Source organism: Parambassis ranga, chromosome 7 (genome assembly GCF_900634625.1).
Source record: "Parambassis ranga chromosome 7, fParRan2.1, whole genome shotgun sequence".
Taxonomy (NCBI): Eukaryota; Metazoa; Chordata; class Actinopteri; family Ambassidae; genus Parambassis; species Parambassis ranga.
Genome location: NC_041028.1, coordinates 11225433 through 11249978, shown reverse-complemented (window position 1 = coordinate 11249978; position 24546 = coordinate 11225433). Strand labels below are relative to the sequence as shown.

Below are 24546 nucleotides of genomic sequence, written 5' to 3'. Positions count from 1 at the left end.
CTAGAAAAGCATTTCCTGAAGAAAATGCAAGTTTGAACGCTGACGTGAAGGATTGCTCTGAATTGCTGGAGAATCTGCAATCTGTATTTAATTTGCTGACTGTTTGCACACCGTTTACCGAATCTTTAACCTGTTGCTAGGTAAAGCAGAAAGCCAACGGCTTGTAACGCTGCCTTCAGTTTGTCACCCTGGGAGCTGGGAGGAGAAAGAAAGGAGATGTCTGTGGTGAGGGTGAGCCAGTCTGATCAGGAGACAGCGACATATAGTGACCAGTGTAGAACATCTCACAGCAGTGAAGCTCCTTGTATAGATCCGCATGGGTAAGCCCACCTTTCACCTTCATTTAACTGGCGCATCAGATGATGAGCAGTGTTGGGAAGAATACTTTTAAAATGTATTCAGCTACTGAATACATATTACATGCCTTAAAACGTAATTTGCAATGTATTCCGTTACATTACTCAATCTGAGTAATGTATTCTGAATACTTGGATTACACACACACTAAATTGCATTTTAAGTGATTGAATTATAAAACATTCAATAAAACATGTCCAGACTGTTACAGCTGACTGCATTCACATCAATGTTATTCTGTTTAAAGAAACAGAAAACACAGAAACAGTGTTTGAATACGTGCATCAAACAGACCCACGTATAAAACTAGCTGACTGCAAGCAACACGTTCCTACTTCAGTTAATCAGCCTCAAGATCTTTGTTGTAAGACGACAAAGATTTTTTTACGTGACTTGTTTCATCCAGCAGTGGAAAAGCACGTGGAAGTACCGTCGTGTAATCCACTGATTTCAACATTGTAACTGTATTCTGATCTCTTTAGACTTTAACTGTAACAGAATACAGTTACTCAGATTTTGTATTCTACTTCTAAATACTTAACGTCGGTACATGTAATCCGTTACTCCCCAACACTGACGATGAGATCATAAAAACATCACAATCATGTTCCTTTCAGGCTGTCTGCAGGTCAGCCATCCTCAGCAGACGGCAGCCCATCACCTTCTGCTGAGACAACTGGCTTGTTGTGTTTGCTGGATGAGATTTTGACCCACATTGCCTCTTACCTTCCTGCACAGTGTCTCATCAACGTGCTGCCACAGGTTAGTTTTTTTGTCCACCTGTATGTTGTCATATTGTGACACAGCCAGTCAGTCAGAGTTTATGATGATGATTTATTTTTAAAGGATAATAAGTTTAGATGACTTGCTGCATGTTGATGTTTGTTTGTTTGTTTGTATGCTCTTTTCCTTTTCTTTTCAGGTATGCCGTACTTTGGCTGCTTTAGCTTAGAGCAGCATTGAATGGCGTCGCCGGGCACGCCGACTAATAGGATCTGGTTTTCCAGTGGGTCCACAGGAGGGCTTTGACTGGCCTACTGCCTGCATGGAAATTGAGCAGCTGAAAACTTATTGGACAAGCGAAGAGGATGAAGAGGAAAGCAATCAAATGAGGCTGGAGTGCATTACTTTGAACAGAGGCCATGAGGCCCTGTCAGTGCTCCTTCTCGGGGGTGAAGGCCGTCTCTGTGCCACTGGTGGCATTGACTGTAATATAAGACTGTGGGATGTACAGGAAGGCAGGCTACTAAATACATTATCAAATGTAGATGACTTCACCTTGTAGTGAACTGCATTAAGTCACTCACCGGGTCCATAGGCAGTGCGGGTTTGGGTCTGTTTGCAGACTGGACCTGTGTCACTAGTGGTGATGCCGTGCATTGCACTGGAGGTCTCTCTTTCTTGGGCACAGGTGTGCTTTGATTTAGCCTTGTGCTATAAAGCAACTCTGATATCTCTTCATCTGAGTTATCTCCTTGTTCATAGACCTGTAGTCTGGCTTTAGCAGCGTTCATCTGCTTAAGTGTCTCTAAGCGTTCTATCTCTCTGCGCTTTTCTTCTAGTGTATTCTGTCTTGCAATATTTTCAGCTTCTTGTAGTGCAAGCCTCTGTTTGTTTTCTACCTCTAAACTTTAAAGCTTTTGTTTTTCATTTCTTTTAAAGCTTGCAAGGTAGCTCGAGTAGCAGCTAGCTCAGCTGCAGCATCTTGTTTCATTGCAGAGCACAAGCTTGAGTGTCGTGTGCTTACATATGAACTGCTTGCAGATTTTGAACCTTTTGATCTTGAATTAAACCTTGAGGATGTAGCAGATGAAAGCACTGAACTAGTTCCATCCCAGTGTACTTGATCAATATTTGCACCCTGTTCTTTGTCTTTCTCTTCAAGAAGATTAGATGCATATTCTTCAATTTGTTTTGAGACAGCATCACAAGTATCTACTCTGTGGCGTGTTTCACCGTCAGGAGTACAATGTTGCCTTAAGTCTTCATAGGTCTGTTTCACATCTGTTGAAGCCTTACAGGATGTACTCACAAGTTCTTTAAGGAGCTCACTGGACGTAGACTTGTTGAGAGCTTTCTTAACCTCTTTAGCTTGTGTTTTCCACTTGTCATAAGCAACTGTGAAGAGATGCTGAAACCTTTTGGACTTACTATCTTGGAGCTCTTGGCCCTTTGCTGTGAGTTGACATGTTCTCTGACTTCTTAATGTCTCAGCAGCAGCCTGAGGATCTACAGTGGCATCAGTCTCTTCTGGTGGGCTTGTATCTAATGAGTTGTTCTCAAGATTTTTCAGCACCTGATGCTCATTCATTTTTGTTATTGCTAAAGCTGATTTTACACTTTGTAATCCAGAAGCATAGGATTTAGCTTTAACTCAATTATTTAGTTTACTAATTTGGCTTCAATATGTATGATTAGCATGAATGACCTATGAAAAATACACTTACTGGCTTCTATGCAGTAAAACTTATGGTTACTTATTGCTACTCTTCTTATAATAGCCTGACCTTAATTTTGTCAACAATTAAACCACTTATTTTAACACATAAGCACCCTGATCATAAACTGAACTGTATCAAAACCTTGAATATTACACCACTTAAATAGCTTAGTTGTGAATGGATTTAAACATGTACATAACACCAATGCACCTTAATCATAACGCTTATAGAGTCCCTTTAAAGCAGATGTGGGGCTATTCCCTTTGTTAACATATAACTTGTTTTAGATGTTACTTGTGGATTTGACGACTCTGCTTCTGGATGCCGCTTGTTGTTGCTTAGATGGCTGGCGCATTCACAGTCTTTTCCGTTCGCTGAAACTTGCTTGCAGCTCTGCTGAAGACAGGCGCTGACCGGGATCTCTTCACGCCGCGTGGAGCAGGCTCTTGAGTTCTCACTGTAGCTCCCCTCCAGTTCGAATCACGACCAAAATCGTTCTTATCACACACAGGCGTTTATTAGCACATCTTGGGACATGCGTCATCATGCCAACATGCCAAACGTCGTGAGAACTAAAATAATATGTACAAATAATAAATTCTCACAGAGAATAAAACAATCTTCTCACATAATCAAAGTAAACAACAGTACTTCAAATGATAATTAGCTTACAAAATAAATGACAAACGTACTGTGAATTATCATCTAACTTATGAACCTCATTGGCCTCATAACTCAAGGGGAGGTTAACCAATCTTCAAAAACGGTCCTGACAAATGAGTGAAAAATTCCTTAGCATTTCAGCTAAGCAACCTTTTGTTCATAGCATTCGTTTCCATAACCACGTGATGTGCCTTGCTGCAGATGACGATTACATCATCTCTGGTTATTTAGACAACACTGTAGCTGTGTATGACCGCAGGGCAAGCAGACACCTGGAGAGGCTTCAGGTAAATGCCATAAAATAGTTTAAGTGTCTGTTTTGTGTGCACACTCATATTGGCCTGTATACCAAAACTAACTCTAACCAACTCCTCTGTTTGTAGGTAGACTCCTGCTCCTTATTGGGTCCGACATGCCTCATCTCCTGACACCGATAGAGCCGGTGCATATGGGCACCTCAAGGGGGCCCATTGCAGTCCACACCAAGCTTGGCTGGTCACTTCAAGGTCCCACCAGTAATGATGAAGTTCCTGCATCTGCATCAGCAATGCCTGTTTACAGCAACTGTCTCACCTACCTCTGAGCTCTTCAAGAATGTTGAGCGGCTCTGGCAGATTGACACATTGCCTTATGTAAATGAGAAGCAGGCAACCCGATCAAAGCAAGATCAGCAAGCCTTAATCCTGCTTCAGAATTCCACTGTCAAAACAATCAAATGAGGCTGGAGTGCATTACTTTGAACAGAGGCCATGTGGCCGTCAGTGCTCCTTCTTGGGGGTGAAGGTCGTGAAGGGCAAGCAGGTAAATGCCATAAAATATTTTCTTAAGTGTCTGTTTCGTGTGCACGCTCATATTGGCCTGTATACCAAAACTAACTCTAACCAACTCCTCTGTTTGTAGGTAGGCTCCTCTCTGAGGTCCATGGTCTATAATGGCTGTGAAGTATGGGCAGGAGACGACAAAGGCAAATTGCACTGCTTCTCCATGCAGGCAGGCAGCTTAACCCTCTGTCCCAGTTTGACGTGGGACACACAGATTGGATCAATGGCATCCACAAGTCCAGTGGGAGCCTCTACACCTACTCATTTGACAATACTGTCAAGGTAGACTGACCACAAAAAAGCGAAATGAGTGCATCTCCCATCAGGTTCCTTGATACTTCAAAAATAAGTGGATGCTAACACTCATACTGAACAGTCACTGCAATATCTATATTGTAGGTACATCTCCCCTGTGCCCCTCCACGGACATTACACACTCTGAGTCATCTAGGAGTCTTTAAGGTTAGTAGGGGAGACCGGGGCTTGTTGTCACACGGGTAAGTTGTGACACTTGCAATAACTTGACCGCAAAGGGGATCTACTCAAAAGTGGAATACTAGTTTTGTGCTTAAACATAATGTGATGTCACATCCTGTCTGGGAAAAGCAAAGCACATTTTTCATATGTCAAAGTAAAAAATACCAACTGAGTATTTTTTGTTATTGTCTGCTTAAAGACACAAATATCAATTATTTAACATTTGAATCTGTTAGAAGAGAGAATAAAGTGTTTTGCCAGACTTGAGTTACAGTGCTGCTAACTTTAAAATATGGCTGATATTAGCAAACACAGCTGTTTGGGGCAAATTGTCTCAGCCAATTTGGAGCAACTTGTCACACTACTTCGGCATATGCAATAATAGACACAGAGAATCTTCTGGTTAATGGTTGTTCAATTTGTGATTGTCTTTTGAAAGAACACACAATACACAAGCACACCACCTGATGTGTTTGAGGGAGGTGAAGTTGGCCAAAGTTTATTTAAGTTCATTGATTAATCAAACTTTTTCTAGCTAAATAATTAATAATAATAATTTGGAATATATTAATTATAATATTAATTAAACTGAAGTGTTCTTGTTTTATTTATGCCAAACATGTGACGTATGGTGTGACAACTTACCCGCTAATGGGGCAACATGTCACATGTGTGCACCCCCTATTTAAATGATAAGTCTGCACAGAAAAGAGATATCAAAATGAAATGAATACAAAGTTTGTGCCCAAGACTAAGTGTTTTTTTTAACAATCTGATGAACTAATTTTAAGATATATAACAGAGTGTAAAAAGTGTGACAACAAATATAAGTCTGTGTTGTTTGTGTAGCACTGTTCATGCAGGTTAATGCTGTTCAAAGTGTTTCACAGGCGACTGATAATGAGACATCTCTCTCTTTCCAGTGTCAGCTGAGCGTGGAAGCCGCAGTCCTTGCTGTAACTTTGAATGAGGAGGTGTCCGTCTGGAGGCCCAGACAATAAAAAATATTAAATACCCTAAGACCCAAAGGTGAAGTATATCTACACCTGCTTAATACACCATTCTTCCTGCATTTTCTGATGAATTTGAAATGAGGACATGTGCTACATATTATTTTATTGTGCTGCACTACCAAATATACATGTTTACAGAATTAAATTCTTACCTGAATCACCTGGGTTCATCTAAGCCTTATCCACCAACCCTAAACTGCCATCTAGCAACAAACAAAAACAAGTACATGTTAACTTCATGGCTCCTACATTACTGGTAATTAGGGCTCGAACACGAAACGTGCAAGAGCCCTATTGAAATTTTTCGATCTTTGGCCTCAAAGTTTGTCGATTTCACAGGAAACAGGGAGTCGCTGTAACTTCTATTTATATAACAAAGTCACCTGCCGTGTCCCCACGTCAACCACTAGAGGGCAGTTGACATGTATGTTTACAATATTCATTCATGTTTTAAAATACACCTTAGACCACCTTATGCCACCCTATGCATTGCCTTGCAGCAATCAAACTAAATATACATGTAAATATTAAATGTGAATATTAAAAAATAAATAACTTTAAATATTATATGTAAATCTAAATATTAAATTTAAATGTCAAAGCTAAATGTAAATGTTTAAACTATGTTAAATATCTCACCAAGTGTAAAAGTGAGGTAAGTAATATTCTGAGATTCAAGTAGCAAATTTGCATCAAATCAAATAAAAAATTTGCATGTGTTGGTCATGGAATCAATTCTTATTTATACATTTATGTATGTTACAATCAGGATCGTCTCAAAGCACTTCACAGAGACCCAGAGCCTGAACCCCCTTCAACAGTGGCAAGCAGTTGTATATGATGATAAACACTAAAAGGCTCCATGTGTCTGTCTCTGCCTTTAAAACTCCATTCTGTTTATGCATTAGGATGCTTCTGTAAGTTGTTTCCTTATTTAGAGCTACACACAAACACACCTCAATCCTGTTTACAGCAGCCAGAGAGTATGGACCATTCAAGCTAATTATACAGGGATTGAAATCTTTATTTAGCCTAATACAGCACAGTGTAACAGTCACCTTAATCCAGTGTTAACACCGTGAACCTTGGGTCAAATATGACTGGTGAACATTAGCCGGCATGAGATGGAGTCTCCACCTCTCATGACTGTTGCTACATGAAAACACACAGGGAGAGAGACACACATAATCTAGGATTCCATTTTTATGACAAAACTGTGACAAGTCTCTGAGAGGAGTAAAACGTTGGTGATCACTTCCAGGTCTTGAACATGGAATGTGTATTCTTTGTTCTTCTCTTACAGGAAACTTAAGCATTATAGGATGAAGAAGACACATTTCCACCATGGCCTGTCCAGTTGGTGTGGATGAAATGACCCGGATTCGACAGCAACTCATAGGTGTGGGCTCCAAAGTAGTCCCTCTGGGCCTGGAAAACACATCATAAAGTATGTTAGTGTTTTATGTGCTATGTTTGTACTCTTATCAAATAAAACTCAGCAAATCCTCACAATTTAAAACTTCTATTTGCAATTCTAACTTGATCAATATTGGCATATTTGACCAATCTGTACAAGAACAGCAGAGTAAAACTGATAGATGTACACACTATCAAGACCTTTAAGCCCGTACATCCCAACAAAACACTCACAGCTACACGTGATCTTTTTAATCTGATACACGTCAACACCATAAGCTCAGTGGTCCACAGCTTTCCTTACCTGAAGGAGGTTGGCAGGCAGCATATCATGCCTGTAACCGTCATAGAAGGACAGAGCTGTGGTGAAGCAGGGCAACGGGATGCCGTGCTGGACTCCAGTGCTGACTGTTCTGCGCCATGACTCCTAAAGGAGGACATAAAACTGATGAGCAGCTTTATAATGTTTTTGTCAATGGAACTAATTACATTTTAGAGTAAATCTGTATAGTAATAGTGGAACAGCAGATGCTACTATTATGAATTTAAGCAGCAGTCAGATTTCAGGTGATAAGATGATGGCTAGGTTGCTAGGCAACCAAACTAATAAGGTTATTGGGGTATCGACAAAGTCTCATATAGTGGCAGTAAGCTAATCTGCACACACAAACAAGCACAGCATAGACTGCGGCTGGCACAATGAGGGCCTCAGCTAAGACCTGACTAACAAACATCTTGTGTTTTATAAATATACGGTGTGTTCAGTAACACCAATGTTGTCATGAGGGAAAAATTCTTTAATAGGGGCAAATCTAGTACCGTAGGGTTAATTTAGTTGTATAGTTGTTTACACAAGCAGAGTCACTATCTGCTTTGATTTTATCGCAGGAAAAGAGAAGACAGACAGTGTAAACCATGACTGCTCAGTATCTGGTGGATCATCATGGTGCTCTCTGTGTTCTTTCCTCATGCTAGTGATTACATAAACAGGTAGTGCAGTTTCTTCACTTGTTTTGTGTCTTTGTCAATGTGGGTATTGCAGGTTGGAGTTTGTCCACTTCCTCCTTCCTCATACCTGACAGTCTTGTACAGCATTACTGAAGAAAGTGTCCAGCAGCAGGTTCTGTAGCTCGGAGTCCCGGTCAAATGCTTCTTTGATTTTACCCAGGAATACACTGGTGAGGAGGGGAGACAGCAGTGTTAGCAAACCGTGGCGACAGAGAAACAACTGCTTAAAACTGCAAGTCATACTGGGTGTTCTGTTTAATTTACACAATATATGTGGCAAACCAGTGACTCAAATCATAGCTTCCTCATTTTTCTCTCAATGTGGTTTTATAGATTTTATATCTGGTTCAAACTCTAGCATTGCACCACAGGGCCATGATAATTTCCTGCATGGCACAACAATAGAGTTTAATACAGGTGTAAAGAAGTTGTCTTAAAGCTTTTTTAAAAACCGTGTTACAACAAAACTTCTTCAATTTCCTGTTTTCACATGAAGACAGCCTGACCACATTTTTCACCATCACTGTTAAAGAACTTTGCACAAGCTAGCAGTGAGGTGAGCATGTGAAATGAGTGTAAAAGAACCTTCGGATGATGCAGCCTCCTCTCCACATCAGAGCGATGGCGCCATAATTGAGCGTCCAGGAGAACTCTTTGGCTGCCTGTCGCAGCAGCATGAATCCCTGTGCGTAGGAGATGATCTTGGAAGCATAGAGGGCCTGGAATTAAAGAATGATTGATAAATCAGTGAATGTAGAACAGCATGAATCAAAGCTTACTATCGCAGTGTGAAGAGCTCAGGGTTCACAAGGACAAAGTGGCAACACTAGAGGAGGGTGTCTTTCCTCACAGCATGGTGAGCACAGGTGAAAAAGTGGACTGCTGAATTGCAACAGCAGTCAGTGTTTATTCACTGCTGCTTTGTCATGTTTAATCACTCTGTACATACGTGTCAGAAAGCCTGCAAATATATCACTACATTTCTGTCATGACTGCAGAACTGTTGGTTTTTAACAGAAGTATTGTTAGTCCACTTAGTTCTGGTAATATTGTATTATGTAGTTTTTGACAGAACTGCAGTGGCATCGTCATTAAGCGTCATGCATTGAAGGGCTAAGTTGTAATTTTAGATTTTTTTCTAAAGCATGCATTTTAATCCTGCTGCTGGACTTTCAGGTTTAGGGTTAAAAAAGACATGTATCCAGCTAAAAAGATCTCAGGATCCTCTTCAGACTAGCTACAGCAAAGCAGGGGCTCCTCTTCATTGGTTGTACAATGTCCACCATAAAGTGTGATCTACCTTTCTAATGTCCTCCAGGAAGACAGCCTTGTCCCCGCTGAATTTGACACCCCGTGGACCTGAAAGGCTGCGGCTGGCCTCCACTCTTTCATCCTTTAGAGAGGACAGACATCTGGCAAAGACAGCCTCCCCTGAGACAGAAAGAGCAACACAGTCAGCTCTCAGTGTACATCACATTCATTCAGCCCCACACACACAGAGAGCTTCTAGACCATCATTCAGATCTGCTGAAACCTCACATAACAAATTATCATGTTTGATTTGAAAGCCACAGCAACACTATGCTAACATTGGGATCATTTCAATGCATCAGCATGACTCAGCAGAATTTATGATTCCATTAAAAATGTAGGCATTAAAAAAAAAATCAGCAGGATAAAAGGTATCAAGATGAGGAAGAAAACCTGTCTGGTCAGCATGACTTGCTAAAAACTGCACAGCTAAGTGATGCAATAGTTTGAGAGGAGCGGTCTGGTGAACTGGCCAAGAGAGGAATGTTATCCCTGTCGGGTCAAACACCCAGCCATACCCATTGTACAGACCAGCTGTGTACTCACACAACAAAGCCTTTTGTATCGCTCTCTATCACAACGGGATCCGTGCTCACAACATCATTTTTAACATTTTTCTTAACAGCGTTGAGGGGTTCATGCTACAAACCTTTTAACATATGTGTGTATCTGAGCACCTTTTCACACCTGTTAGTGATCTTTCTACTTGTCCATGGCTGTTTGAATGAAACAGTTACAGCAAAGGCCAAAGCCAAATCCCCCTTATGTCACTTGAGATGAGCAGGCCGGTAGAAAAGCCTTCAATCTTCTTACAGACAAACACATAGATCATGTTGAGGTACTAGCACAACAAGGGCTGTGATGCAATGTCTTTTATCATATTCTCACGAGGAATAGAGTTTACTGAAAGCAGTGAAGCGGTGAAAGAGAAGTGGAAATAAGAAACTTCCTTGTCTGCAACATCTTTTCTTCCTCTTACCGATCAAAGTGACAGGTGTGCCATACTCGAGGGCTGAAATGGCTGTCCACTTCCCTGTGCCTTTCTGTCCCGCACTGTCCCGAATCTTAGGCAGCAGATGTGTACCATCAGAGTCCCTGTATTTAAGGATGTTGGCTGTGATCTCAATCAGGAAGGAGTCCAGCTCCGTTTTGTTCCAGCTGTCGAAAGCCTATGGGATCAAATACAGTCAGCCACGTTTTGTTTAATATTTACATGGAGAAACAGAGAAAAGGTTCACCTGTGCCATCTCATCGTGGTCCATGCCCAGAACGTCCTTCATCAGGTGATAGGCCTCGCAGATCAGCTGCATGTCTCCATACTCAATGCCGTTATGGACCATTTTCACAAAATGGCCGGCACCCTCATCTCCAACCTGCACAGCATGTGTGAGATCATGACCTGACATAACGTGTGCTGTTAAAAACATACATTACACATTAACTGTGCACTCACCCAGTCACAGCAAGGTTCTCCTGTTCCAACCTTGGCAGCAATACTCTGAAAGATGTCTTTAATGTGTGGCCTTAAAAATAAACAGCAAATCAATTAACTTGGTCACTAATGCAGAGGAAACCTCACCTTTAGGAGCAGTAACAGTCTGTGTCACTCACCAGGCCTCTTTGTGTCCACCTGGCATCAGTGAAGGTCCATAACGTGCACCTTCCTCTCCCCCACTTACTCCACTGCCAACAAACAGCAGGCCCTTCTCCTGCAGGCTCTTACACCGCCGCTGTATGACAGCAACACACAACCACTATGAAGATGTGCTCAGTTTTGAATAAAGAGTTGTGGTGAAAGTTTATCGTTGACTTACTGTTGTGTCTCTGTATTCAGAGTTGCCGCCATCAATGATGATGTCACCAGGCTCAAGAAGAGGAACCTGATAAAGATCAAGTGCAGCCAGTAAATCTAACCAGGCCCGGATGAGTAACACCAAACTGTCTTTTAACACAGATCAGCATAAACAAACTACAGACCAGTTTATCGATGAAGTCATCCACAGCCTGTCCCGCCTTGACCAGCAGGATGATCCGCCTGGGCTTCTTCAGCTTGGACACCATGTCCTCCAGGGACTCGGCTCCGATCACCTTGGAGCCTTTCGCCTCATTCTGCAGGAAGTCATGCACCTTGGATACAGTTCGATTGTAGGCGCACACCTGTTGGAGAGAGTTTGTGATTACAGTCATCATAAGCTGAAACCAGTTGTAATAGGAGTGCTGGGAGTGATAGCTTACCACAAAGCCGTGGTCATTCATGTTCATGATGAGGTTCTGGCCCATGACAGCCAAACCAATCAGTGCAATGTCTGCTCTGTGGAAAAAATAATCACATTAACTAATGATGGCTAAAGGCCATTTGGAGTCAGACACTCTTGTAAAACAAGAAGGACTGATGTAGCTTCTTCTTCCTGCATCCAAACGTTTTCTGCATTCGTATTATGACTTTATGAAAAGCTGGGACGTCCACAACCAATACCAGGTCGGACTTTTAGTTCAGTTTTCAAATTAAATAACATGTCACATATTTTAATAATCACTACTCGGCGTTCCAACAAGACATCAGTACCGTTTACACTAACTGATAAAGAAGATTAATTTCAGTAAAAGTTCGCAGTTCCAGCTACGAGTACACTTCGCGGACTTTTATACAAATAAAAACAAATGATTAGACTTACTTTGCCATTGTGATGTGAGGGTAAAGTAACTGTTCGTCTCCAAATGACAGCAGCGCTCATACACGCCAAGCTCCTCTGCAGATTTCCTCCTCGCTCGATTTTCACTTCCTTGTTCTCGTCTAAACTTAATGGAGAGGCTTACGTAAGATCACGTAGGTTGTCCGCCAATCAGAGACCGTGCACATAACAAACGATGCCCGGCGCGTTTTGTGATTGGTCTAGAATACTGAGCAGAGATCTCGGTTATACTATTGGATTGTTGGGCTGTCACTCATGTACGTCAGCGCACACCCACACCTGTGTCAAACCGGTTCACGTTCAGGGTCACAGACTGTTTGAGCTGGATGCTACTAACTGGGCTGCCTGAATACAAAGGAAGAGTGAATAAAGTCTAATCTGCTGTTGTTAGTAAATCTGTTTATTTTGGAGAAGAAGATAGGAACATTAAAAAATGACTATTTTGACTGAAAATGTAACCACAGGATTAAAAAATTATTACAATAAATAAAATAGTGTCTGATACATTTTCTGTCAATCGGTTAATTTGAATGGATTAGTTATGTAACAAAAACGTGTCTCAACAAGAAGCTTGTCACTCAGGTTTTTAACATCTTTCTTTGCCAACCACAGAGAACTCTGACAATAAAAGACAGGAGTGGATGTGATATACAGGAGGAGATTGTGCCTGATGATTATATATGTTTTTTTTTAAATGGCACCACCTAAATATTGAGAGGCGATTCATTGTGTGGGTACTGTGTAATTTTTTATTTTTATTTTTTTTATTCATGTGTGTGACAAACAGGTGATTGTGGGTTGTGTGTATCTATAAGACCATTACAAAGAGAGCAGTGAGTATGGAATGTAACATTTATCAACTATTATTGACGTTTTAATTCCTCCTATTTGTACCATTTGTCTTCATTTTTCCTTCTGATTAATTTTGTGTGATTAATATTTTTTGTGACACGAACAGAATAAATGTGGTGACACAAAGTACATTACAGACTACCAGAACCCAGGGGAGAGACCAGCAGAACCAGCACCAGCACTTTGACTCATGTCTTCATGTTCTCAGAGGAGCCCACCAATAACTTACCAAATCAATCTGTACGCACAACTTCAAAGAGAGACAGTCTTGTGCATATGGCACAACTGCTGAGTCCTTTACACTCCCTGACATGGACACAGGACCAATTAGTAACAGCAAATGACACCGTGTACTATCTACCTCAAACAGGTGAGCTCTACACATCGACTTCATTTTAAAACATTATAATTAAAGTTAAAAATCTCATCAATAAGATATTTTGTAAACAATATCAGCATTTGTTAATGTGTTCACTTTAACCATGACAGGAAACTATCCCATCCATTAAATATGTTACAGGTAGAGGTGCAGTCAAGAGCCTCCGATGACTGACCTTAAATGCTAGCAGTGGTAATGTACAAAGTGCGTTCATGTTGAAATTATACTAAATTTATAGAGTTATTTATATAGTTAGTGTCAAAGATTATTTTTAGTTTCAAAATATTTATTGTTTACAACTTCTGTTGGTGTCAGATATGATGAACAGTGTTTGGAGCGGCCCCCAGCAGGCTCTAGAATCACCCCAGGTTACAAGACTATGATAATCGTCCTTCCTCATATGAACCAGTTATTTGGCATCATTTCCTCCCCTTCTTGTCATGTGGGGTGAGTCCTTTTAGTTCACAGAGAGGGTTTCACTGCATCTTGTCTTGTGTTTGGACAAACCAGAAACCACTTGTCCATCTCTTGGAGAAAACTGGCACAACTGTTATGTCATCTTAATTATGAATACTGCTAATACATTAAGGTTATCATTAAAAAAAGGTCAACTTTTTTTTGACCAACCATTGATACAGATCCAGGAATAATTGGATGTGGTTGTTTATTTATTTATTTGTAATTATTCTGGCTGAGTTGCTTATTCTAATCGGAATATCTGTGTTTTTCTCTTTTTTTTTCATGTGACAGTGAGGACAGGAAGTTTTGTTTGTATGGGGGGGGGGGTTGTTAATTGTGTTTATTTTAGGTGTATTTCTATCTGTATATATGTATATATATATAAGTAACTGTTTTCTTTGGGTTTGTATATGTATCTTTATAATGTTGAAAACCCAATAAATATATTAAACACTAAAAAAAGGTCAACTTTAACTTCATATATTCACCAGTTACCTTGCAGACCAATTTATATAATCTATTAATTTTATGTATTAAAAAGTATTAAATTCACATTCAGTCCTAATTAATTTAATGTTCTAATAAAAAGGCTGCATAATAATCAAAAGGGGCCATTTGGTTGCATTATGAATACAAGTACTTAGTATGGCTGTGTAAAGGACACTATTTCACTGTGACTGAACATCATTTTCTATTTTTTATTTTTATGACATTTAGATTTCACACATAACATATTTATAAAATATAAAACATCACCATATTTTTAAATATATGTGTAAAATATGACATTATACTTACTGCAGTTTTAAAACAAAACAAAAGTTTTTAATTCAAAGGAGTGGGTGTCATGGTAACCAGACAGAGGCTATATAAGGCTGCTGACTCTTCACAGCCACTTTTTGCACCTGACCTCTGACACGAGCAGATCAAAGCAAAAAACCTCTGATGATCTGAACCTCTGATCTAAAACCTGAGCTGACAGCTGAATATCATCGACACCCCGGAGGATTATCGACAGAGCATCGGACCTCATCGGACAGCGACTTCTGGACCACCAACACCTTCAACAAACCAGTGTTAACTAGCCCTCGTTTAGCGAACACTTGGAGGATTTTCTCTTCAGCAGGTGAACGTCTTCCCCATGGCCTCCCGCCGCAACCCGCTGGCTGAGATGGAGCAGCAGAGGGCTGGTAGGACTGAAAATATTTTCTTCTTTTTTCATGACAAAATCAGTGATTTAGCTTCAATTTTTTTTAAAAGTATCCTAGCATGAAAGACTTGTGTGACTTTGTTAGTTTATGGGTGCACAGTTCACCCTCTGTGAACCAGTTTGTTGGTAAAAAGTCAAAAATCAACTTTCACTCGACGCACTCTTCGTGAAAACTGCTTGTTTGTTGGATGAAAGTCATCCGATTTTTCAGGGCAGCTGTGAAGTGTGCTATTAAGAGTGTTTAGCTCAGTTAGCTCTGATATGTTGACCGCTGTCATGCTAACAGTGAAGCTACAGCTAACATTATGCTGCTGTAACATTAAATGTGTTTCTGTGTAAAACAGTGTTTGTGAAATGCATTGTAATCATTAGTTTTTGCAATATAGTGTGATCAGGCAGGAAATGTGTGCAGATCAAAGCCAGGCTGTAGTGTAGCATGTCCTGCTGTGTTTGAGTAGATGTTTATTTTTGAAAAATTGACCATTAATAGTGTGAGTGTTACTTTGAACATGCAGTGATATGTATAAAAGGACTTCAAGCATTTATCATGATGCCACAAACGACTCAACTACATAATAAATGTTTATGTATCATCATGATCTGTCAGTGTAACACAAACAGCCAATAACCAATAGTTAATCAATAACCAGTGATCCAGTGGTGTTAGCTGTGTTTCCTGTCGGATTACCTAATTTCTCTATGGTGATTAATACAATAATTCTTAATCTTAATCTTATAGTCATTCTCATGTCTTCATCTCTTCAACACTAGCAGAACTCTCTCACTTTGACTCTTTGTTTAAACCTTTTTCATGTTTTTCTCCTCAGAGGACGACAGCCTTGTCATCGAGCGTCCCCCAGGAGACCTTCCTGAGGTCATCCTGCTTCCTGAGTACGACGACGATGACCGTGTCCCAGACGAGGATGAGAGGGAGTTTCTCCGCTTGGGGAACTTCATCTTCTGGTGGGATGATTCACACTTTACTCCACTCTTTGGTGACATGGAGTTTGGTGAGGAGAAGGAGGAGGAGGTCGACGTGGTGAACTGGGACAATGAGGATTCTGGCTATGGTAGCATGATTGAGGACTTCAAACTCTCAGAGGACGAGGATGATGGGGAGCCCCCAGGAGACCTCTCTGAGCTCATCCCACCTCTTGAGGATGACTGTTCTGATGAAGAAGACGAGGATGAGGGGGAGCCGTTCGGCTTGCAGGAATTCTTGGAGGCCTGGTGGGATGATGAAGACTTTCCTCCACTCTTTGGTCACAGGGAGTTTGGTGAGCAGGGGGAGAAGGTCGACGTGGAGGACTGGGACAGTGAGGATTCTGGCAATGGTAATGCTACCATATGACTCTGAACTCTCAGAGGACGAGGATGATGGGGATGACATGCAACCTCTGTCTCCCTTCCAGCAGGTCCTCTTGGAGGACCTGTCTAAGTCTGGGAGACGTGAGATTGACGATGATGTCTCCATCATTTCGGTCTCTGGTCAATGTAACACAAACAGCCTGTTGTGGTACTTTTTGAGTCCAAATATTGAAACAGTGAAACAGTGTTTGTGAAATGCATTATAATCATTAGTTTTTGCAACATAGTGTGATCAGGCAGGATATGTGTGCAGATCAAAGCCAGGCTGTAGTGTAGTATGTGTTCCTGCTGTGTTTAAGTAGATGTTTATTTTTTAATTGACCATTAATAGTGTGTTACTTTTAACATGCAGTTAAAAGGACCTCAAGCATTTATATGATGCCACAAACGACTCAACTACAGTCATAAATGTTTATGTATCATCATGATCTGTCAGTGTAACACAAACAGCCTGTTGTGGTACTTTTTGAGTCCAAATATTTTATTTATAATCAAATACTTTTACTTTACGTTCTATTCTTTTACTGAAATGAACAATCGTCATCCCTCTATGTTTACATGTAACCAGTAGTTAATCAATAACCAGAGATCCAGTGGTGTTAGCTGTGTTTCCTGTCAGATTACCTAATTTCTCTATACAATAATTCTTAATCTTAATCTTATAGTCATTCTCATGTCTTCATCTCTTCAACACTAACAGAACTCTCTCACATTGACTGTTCTGCTCTTTGTTTGAACCTTTTTCATGTTTTTCTCCACAGAGGACCTTGTCATCGAGCGTCCCCTTGTCGTCGAGCGTCCCCCAGAAGACCTCTCTGAGCTCATCCCGCCTCTTGAGGATGACTGTTCTGATGAAGAAGACGAGGATGAGGGGGAGCCGTTCGGCTTGCAGGAATTCTTGGAGGCCTGGTGGGATGATGAAGACTTTCCTCCACTCTTTGGTCACAGGGAGTTTGGTGAGCAGGGGGAGAAGGTCGACGTGGAGGACTGGGACAGTGAGGATTCTGGCTATGGTAGCATGCAACCTCTGTCTCCTGCTGGTAGGTCCTCCAAGAGGACCTTCCAGCAGGTCCTCTTGGAGAACCTGTCTGAGTCTGGGAGACGTGAGATTGATGATGATGTCTCCATCATTTTGGTCTCTGGTGTCCATGAGGTCACTCCTGCCACTCCTCTGGACCAGTTTGACTTTGGAAGCATCTCCCGTGAGGAGCCTGCTGCCAAACGACCAAAGTTGGACCTGCCGTCCTGGGAGATACAAGAAGACGAGGATGAGGGGGAGCCGTTCGGCTTGCAGGAATTCTTGGAGGCCTGGTGGGATGATGAAGACTTTCCTCCACTCTTTGGTCACAGGGAGTTTGGTGAGCAGGGGGAGAAGGTCGACGTGGAGGACTGGGACAGTGAGGATTCTGGCTATGGTAGCATGCAACCTCTGTCTCCTGCTGGTAGGTCCTCCAAGAGGACCTTCCAGCAGGTCCTCTTGGAGAACCTGTCTGAGTCTGGGAGACGTGAGATTGATGATGATGTCTCCATCATTTTGGTCTCTGGTGTCCATGAGGTCACTCCTGCCACTCCTCTGGACCAGTTTGACTTTGGAAGCATCTCCCGTGAGGAGCCTGCTGCCAAACGACCAAAGTTGGACCTGCCGTCCTGGGAGATACAAGAAGACGAGGATGAGGGGGAGCCGTTCGGCTTGCAGGAATTCTTGGAGGCCTGGTGGGATGATGAAGACTTTCCTCCACTCTTTGGTCACAGGGAGTTTGGTGAGCAGGGGGAGAAGGTCGACGTGGAGGACTGGGACAGTGAGGATCCTGGCAATGGTAATGCTACCATATGACTCTGAACTCTCAGAGGACGAGGATGATGGGGATGACATGCAACCTCTGTCTCCCTTCCAGCAGGTCCTCTTGGAGGACCTGTCTAAGTCTGGGAGACGTGAGATTGACGATGATGTCTCCATCATTTCGGTCTCTGGTCAATGTAACACAAACAGCCTGTTGTGGTACTTTTTGAGTCCAAATATTGAAACAGTGAAACAGTGTTTGTGAAATGCATTATAATCATTAGTTTTTGCAACATAGTGTGATCAGGCAGGATATGTGTGCAGATCAAAGCCAGGCTGTAGTGTAGTATGTGTTCCTGCTGTGTTTAAGTAGATGTTTATTTTTTAATTGACCATTAATAGTGTGTTACTTTTAACATGCAGTTAAAAGGACCTCAAGCATTTATATGATGCCACAAACGACTCAACTACAGTCATAAATGTTTATGTATCATCATGATCTGTCAGTGTAACACAAACAGCCTGTTGTGGTACTTTTTGAGTCCAAATATTTTATTTATAATCAAATACTTTTACTTTACGTTCTATTCTTTTACTGAAATGAACAATCGTCATCCCTTTATGTTTACATGTAACCAGTAGTTAATCAATAACCAGAGATCCAGTGGTGTTAGCTGTGTTTCCTGTCAGATTACCTAATTTCTCTATACAATAATTCTTAATCTTAATCTTATAGTCATTCTCATGTCTTCATCTCTTCAACACTAACAGAACTCTCTCACATTGACTGTTCTGCTCTTTGTTTGAACCTTTTTCATGTTTTTCTCCACAGAGGACCTTGTCATCGAGCGTCCCCTTGTCGTCGAGCGTCCCCCAGAAGACCTCTCTGAGCTCATCCCGCCTCTTGAGGATGACTATTCTGATGAAGAAGACGAGGATGAGGGGGAGCCGTTCGGCTTGCAGGAATTCTTGGAGGCCTGGTGGGATGATGAAGACTTTCCTCCACTCTTTGGTCACAGGGAGTTTGGTGAGCAGGGGGAGAAGGTCGACGTGGAGGACTGGGACAGTGAGGATTCTGGCTATGGTAGCATGCAACCTCTGTCTCCTGCTGGTAGGTCCTCCAAGAGGACCTTCCAGCAGGTCCTCTTGGAGAACCTGTCTGAGTCTGGGAGACGTGAGATTGATGATGATGTCTCCATCATTTTGGTCTCTGGTGTCCATGAGGTCACTCCTGCCACTCCTCTGGACCAGTTTGACTTTGGAAGCATCTCCCGTGAGGAGCCTGCTGCCAAACGACCAAAGTTGGACCTGCCGTCCTGGGAGATACATGCTGCCCAAGGGATGTAAGAAGTGGAGAACACTGTCTCGGAATAAAAAGCTGGAAGTTTCAACCACACTACAGGATAGGCTCCTTAAGCTTGAATGAAGTCAGTTATCATTGGATTTAACTTGGTTTAATGGTTCGTGTGATAAAAGACTCACCAAAACATTCAAACAATGAGTATTTTCTCTGCTGTTTATCACCTTCCAGCTGTCTTCTGGTACTGCTGCCTGCTTTGTAAAGCCTCTGCAAGAAGCTCGAGTGTGCTGAGAAGATAAACAAAATGAGCTGACCTTATGTTGAAGAGAGTCCATATTTATTTCAAATTGTACTTTTATAGGTGATTTAGGTTTTAACCAGGTGTTAAGTACATCTTCAGCTTCCCAGGCTTCTTTTCATGCAGCATGGGATTTGACATACTTACTAAACCATACCAATTTTTTTCTGTAGTGGATAACAGGACTTTGGTGCACTAAACCAGTTTAATGTCAGACCACGTGTACATGCATGAGAGGAGGAGGTGGAGGGTCTTATAGTTTAAAGAGTACAGATTAGAAACACTGCATGAATGTTCTTCTGCTGTCAGATTATCTGGTCATGAAGCATGCATGTCTGAAGACTAGACAGAGGTCTAACAGTAGAAAAATAAAGAGGTTTAAAAGCTTAGAAAAATCACATTGATAGGCAAATAGAAAGAGGTTAAGGATGGTACAGGGATCTATAGAACTATGTGAAAACGCTTTTTCCTCATTCATTACATTTTATCTGATGGTGGAAATGAGCTGTGACGGCTCACAGATATCAGGAAACTTCAGTATGAACAGAAGCGTGAAGCTGGCGGTGGAGCAGGACAGTGCAGGGGACAAACAGGCATCACTTGTTCTGCTAATGCACAGTTTGCACTTTTTATTGTTGCCTCATTCACTAAACAGTTCAATGGTGCAAGATTACCATACACAGAATTAGGATATCTGCATGACACATCTATGCTATACAGCGAATGGATTATAATTATTACAAATACAGTAAACATATTTACATTTTAGTTCAAGCTCCATACAACACAGATATTTACAAAATAATTATGAAAATGAAATCAGTCTGATAAATAATGTACAGAGTTAATGTCATGGTCTGTTTTTATTCCTTTTGGTGAACCTGATGTTTTGAATCGTCAGAGGGGGAGATGGAAAACAAGATGGTTTATTTTGAAAGGCATCAACGGAAAAAAAGTGTTGAGGTGAAGAAAGACACAAACAGTAACAATAGTATTCTGTCATTTTAGATGTCACAAGCTACTTTGTATCATATTCCCTGATATTACAAAAAAATTAAATGTCCACTTTCTACTTTGTTAAAATGCAGACGGCTAGTTAACATGAGCAGTGAGTGAAACAAAAGCAGACTGTTCAAACCACTTTCTGATAAAGAGGAAGCACTAATGTAACCCGCCCACGCTGAGAAGGTGCAGCGGGTTACATTTTAGGTCTCTTTTTTTCCTTGAAAAAAAAAACAAAAAACAAACTACATTCTACATTCAACTCTCTCCTGGTTCAGACCACAGAGCCTGTCACACCATCATTTGGTTCATTATGAGTAGAACAACTAAACTGCACAGACTTTATTTGATCAGTTAGTTGAACAATTTATTATTATGTGCAAAGAGCTGCAAACTAATATATACATTGCAAATAATAAATACACAATGAAGTAAAAATGTCTGCTCTGACAGGTGTGTCGGTGGCACTCTGAACTTTCTGCAGTGCATAGATGCTCATCAGTACTTTTCATGTGTGGGAAAACATTTTATCAGAAGACAATGCAGCAGATTTTTGTTCCTCTGACCTGCAAAGTTGGCCGACCTGAGGTCAGAGATGATCTGCAATCACTGTCATATCTGAGCTTCATGTTTTCTGTTGTTGAGATCAGCAAAATCTGAGTAATGTTACCAATTCTTACTTTTACCACAGCCAAAGGCTCCTTCTGTTTCTGCACACTTTTCCTGAAAGTGACAGTTAATATGCTATATGTAACACTTGTGTCACTGAAAACAAGTGATGGACCAGTTCTAGGTTCGTGGAGTGGTGTAATTAATAATATTAGGAACAGAGACTTGAAGATTTGTATATAAGCCGGCAGTTTACTTAACAACAATAAATATTTAACAGGTTAATAAACAGATGAATAGATAATGAAATAAAATATCAATAAATAGAATAATAAAAGTATCAATAAATAGATCAATAAAATATGTACTAAAATATCAATAAAAATATCAATGAATATTTACAGTGCAAAATGAGCAATAAACAGTATAAAATAACCCGTTTGGTCCTTCTTATTTAAATAGAGTTTAAAAAGATTTAAATACTGGTTTGCTCTAGTTCTTTCTGTTTCTCTTAGACCGGTCTTTTATATTCTGTATAGCTAATTTAGAACAATTGCTTTAACTAATTTTCAGCTATTTATCTTTGTTTGTTCTGTTTTTCTTGGAGTTAACTCTTTTCTTTAGGGAACAGGTAAGTATTTAGGTTAGTTTTAGTGTGATCTTTTCACAAAAGGTAAGTATTCAGGTACCCTTTAGCAGGAAAACACATAGAAAAAATAAAATACCTTAACCATGTCGCATATACATTTACCTATTCACACCTCAATAATTCCTAAATAATTGTGTTGCAACACAATAATTTCAATTTGGGGATCCCCTTCTAATTTGATCTGTTAAATATCACAGTTCAGTTCAGTTTGTCTTGGTCAAACCGTGACAGTGGTCCGTTTGCGGTGTTTCAGTCCTTGCAGGTTATCCTTCCTTGGGTAGGCTCGCCATCATGCTCACGTGACGTCTTTCAGTTGGTGTGCGCTGTCTCGCGGCTAACTGAAAGTTCCAATGAGTCTGGTCTGTCTCTGAGCTGTCCTCAACTCTCCCGGGGATAGGAAAAAAAACCTGGCCTGCACAACAGGCCACAAATACATAAAATAAATAAATGAACCCTCTAATCATTTTACACACGCGTTTCAGACTAATTTAGAGGAGAAACACCTCCTTTCTCGCTACTAACTGTTACTATGGCAACGCCAAATCAACTGTAACTTTAGACGCAAAATAATCGATCAATTATCAAGAAACAGGGAACAACATTACATAAATTTCCTTCTTTAACATAAAACAGTGTGGATACATTGAGTAATTTAGTTTGATAGGTCTTTGTGACAGTTTTACATCGCTAGCTTGTTACATTGCAATGCGTCCATTCAATTCAATTGAGTTTAAAAACCAAAACCGTCATCAAGCACTCGCATCAAAATCACTGTTTTGATGTTGGAGGGTTGCCTAAATATGTTAAATAAATGTACAAGATGTTGGATAAACTTAATTTGAAGGAGGTCTTTAGATTTTGCGTATATCAGTTGGTCAGCGTCTGTTTCTATCCGTGTCTTCAGGAGCTCGCACACAGCGCCTGGGACAGCGTCTTAAAGGGACAGTAACATTAAATTTCAACTCACATGAAAGCTGAGAGAAAATAAACGGGAGCTTTAGAGTATGTTAACAGGGTTATTTATTAAATAGTCATTGCTATGCTTTCACCGCTATTTATTAACTGTATATATATATTTGTACTTGCGATATATATATATATTATTCATGCTATTTAATTGATTTTAATTATTTATTACCCTATTTGGACCATGGGTTACATACTCCCCTCCTTTCCTGATGCACGTCCCTGTGCATTGCATTGGTAACTACACTGTCATGACTCCGATTGGCTCCCAGGAATTTGGCTCATTTAGAGAGTTTGAAATGGCTGCACTCAAGCTCTGAAACAGTGACTGGACTACTGTCACTAAGGGGTGTCCTAAATGGGGGTAAGTCAGTCTTTGTACGGGCCGTCTATGTCTGCTGGATTTTCTTGGGTGGTTTCCACTACTGGTAGCGTATTCCTCTGGACTCACATCAGGTAAGTCATCCTCTGCTGGATTCATCTGAGGTAAGGTAGTCTCTGGACTCACATCAGGTAAGTCATTCTCTTCCGGATTTATCTCAGGTAAGGTGTTCTCCGGACTCACATCAGGTAAGTCATTCTCTCCCGGATTTATCTCAGGTAAGGTGTTCTCCGGACTCACATCAGGTAAGTCATTCTCTCTTGGATTCATCTCAGGTAAGGTGTTCTCAGGACTCACATCAGGTAAGTCATTGCTTCCTGGATGTTTTTCAGATGGATTGGAGTTATTTTGTGGATTTGTATCAATTACCACTGAAACAACCTCAGGGAAAGCTTCAGCTACATCTGGAAGGTCTTGCTCGATGGCAGGCGCTGAGGAGCATGACATCCACAACGCGGTGTCCCTTGCAGAGGACTCTATGGTTGCAGGAGTGTAGAAGTAATTAACGTCATGCTCTTCAGAATCTGAGTCTTGCCTTTCAGATTCTTCTCGGCAGCTACGAGTCCTTGGCCGTCTAGGCCTCTTCTGTGTGTCTATCTTAGCCTCAGCTGGGTTGAGAGGAAGAAAACCACAAGGCAGTAATAGGTCTCGATGGAGGGTCCTTAGCGGACCATCCTTGGTTTCGGGCCTCACAACATAGACTGGGACATCTCCAGACTGTTTGACGACAACATATATGTCAGATTCCCACTTGTCTGCCAACTTCTGCTTGCCTCTGAGGCGGACATTCCTGACCAGGACTCTGTCCCCTTCTGTCAGGGTGGAATTGACAACATGCTTGTCAAATCTTGCCTTGTTGTAATCTGCGTTTTTTTTTTTTGCATTCTCTGTTGCTACTTTGTAGCTCGCCTCTAGCTGGGATTTCAGGTTACGAACATACTGCGAATGTGAGCCTGGCTGGTGATTGACAGGTAAGCCAAAAGCTAAGTCCACTGGCAACCTTGGCTGTCGCCCAAACATCAGTTCGTAAGGGGTGAAGCCGGTGACTTCATTCTTTGTACAGTTGTAGGCATGTACTAACGGCTTTACATA

The 24546-nt window shown here is 41.1% G+C and overlaps 2 protein-coding genes across 3 annotated transcripts in view; one reads left to right on the top strand and one right to left on the bottom strand.

The window, feature by feature from the left end:
* The first annotated feature begins 316 nt into the window (after window positions 1-316).
* LOC114438234 (F-box/WD repeat-containing protein 9-like) lies at window positions 317-5760 on the top strand. Its single transcript, XM_028409441.1, is given in 8 exon segments — window positions 317-320; window positions 986-1119; window positions 1310-1509; window positions 3625-3748; window positions 4362-4455; window positions 4458-4564; window positions 4682-4744; window positions 5683-5760. Coding segments are annotated over 8 exon segments (804 nt in total).
* A 1012-nt stretch (window positions 5761-6772) lies between these two features.
* pgd (phosphogluconate dehydrogenase) overlaps window positions 6773-24546 on the bottom strand; it is a 31455-nt gene continuing 13681 nt past the window's right edge. Inside the window, exons 1-13 of one of the 2 annotated variants that reach the window (XM_028409052.1) lie at window positions 12183-12323; window positions 11743-11818; window positions 11485-11664; window positions 11322-11387; window positions 11119-11237; window positions 10961-11030; window positions 10746-10880; window positions 10487-10676; window positions 9497-9627; window positions 8782-8915; window positions 8264-8363; window positions 7493-7615; window positions 6773-7200 (exon numbers count right to left, since the gene is read on the bottom strand). In XM_028409052.1, coding sequence (XP_028264853.1) covers window positions 7081-7200; window positions 7493-7615; window positions 8264-8363; window positions 8782-8915; window positions 9497-9627; window positions 10487-10676; window positions 10746-10880; window positions 10961-11030; window positions 11119-11237; window positions 11322-11387; window positions 11485-11664; window positions 11743-11818; window positions 12183-12190 — 1452 coding nt within the window. In that variant the 5' untranslated portion in view covers window positions 12191-12323 and the 3' untranslated portion in view covers window positions 6773-7080. Of the gene's footprint in view, window positions 7201-7492; window positions 7616-8263; window positions 8364-8781; window positions 8916-9496; window positions 9628-10486; window positions 10677-10745; window positions 10881-10960; window positions 11031-11118; window positions 11238-11321; window positions 11388-11484; window positions 11665-11742; window positions 11819-12182; window positions 12324-24546 lie in introns of those variants that run through there. The other variant, XM_028409053.1, reaches the window with a different exon arrangement.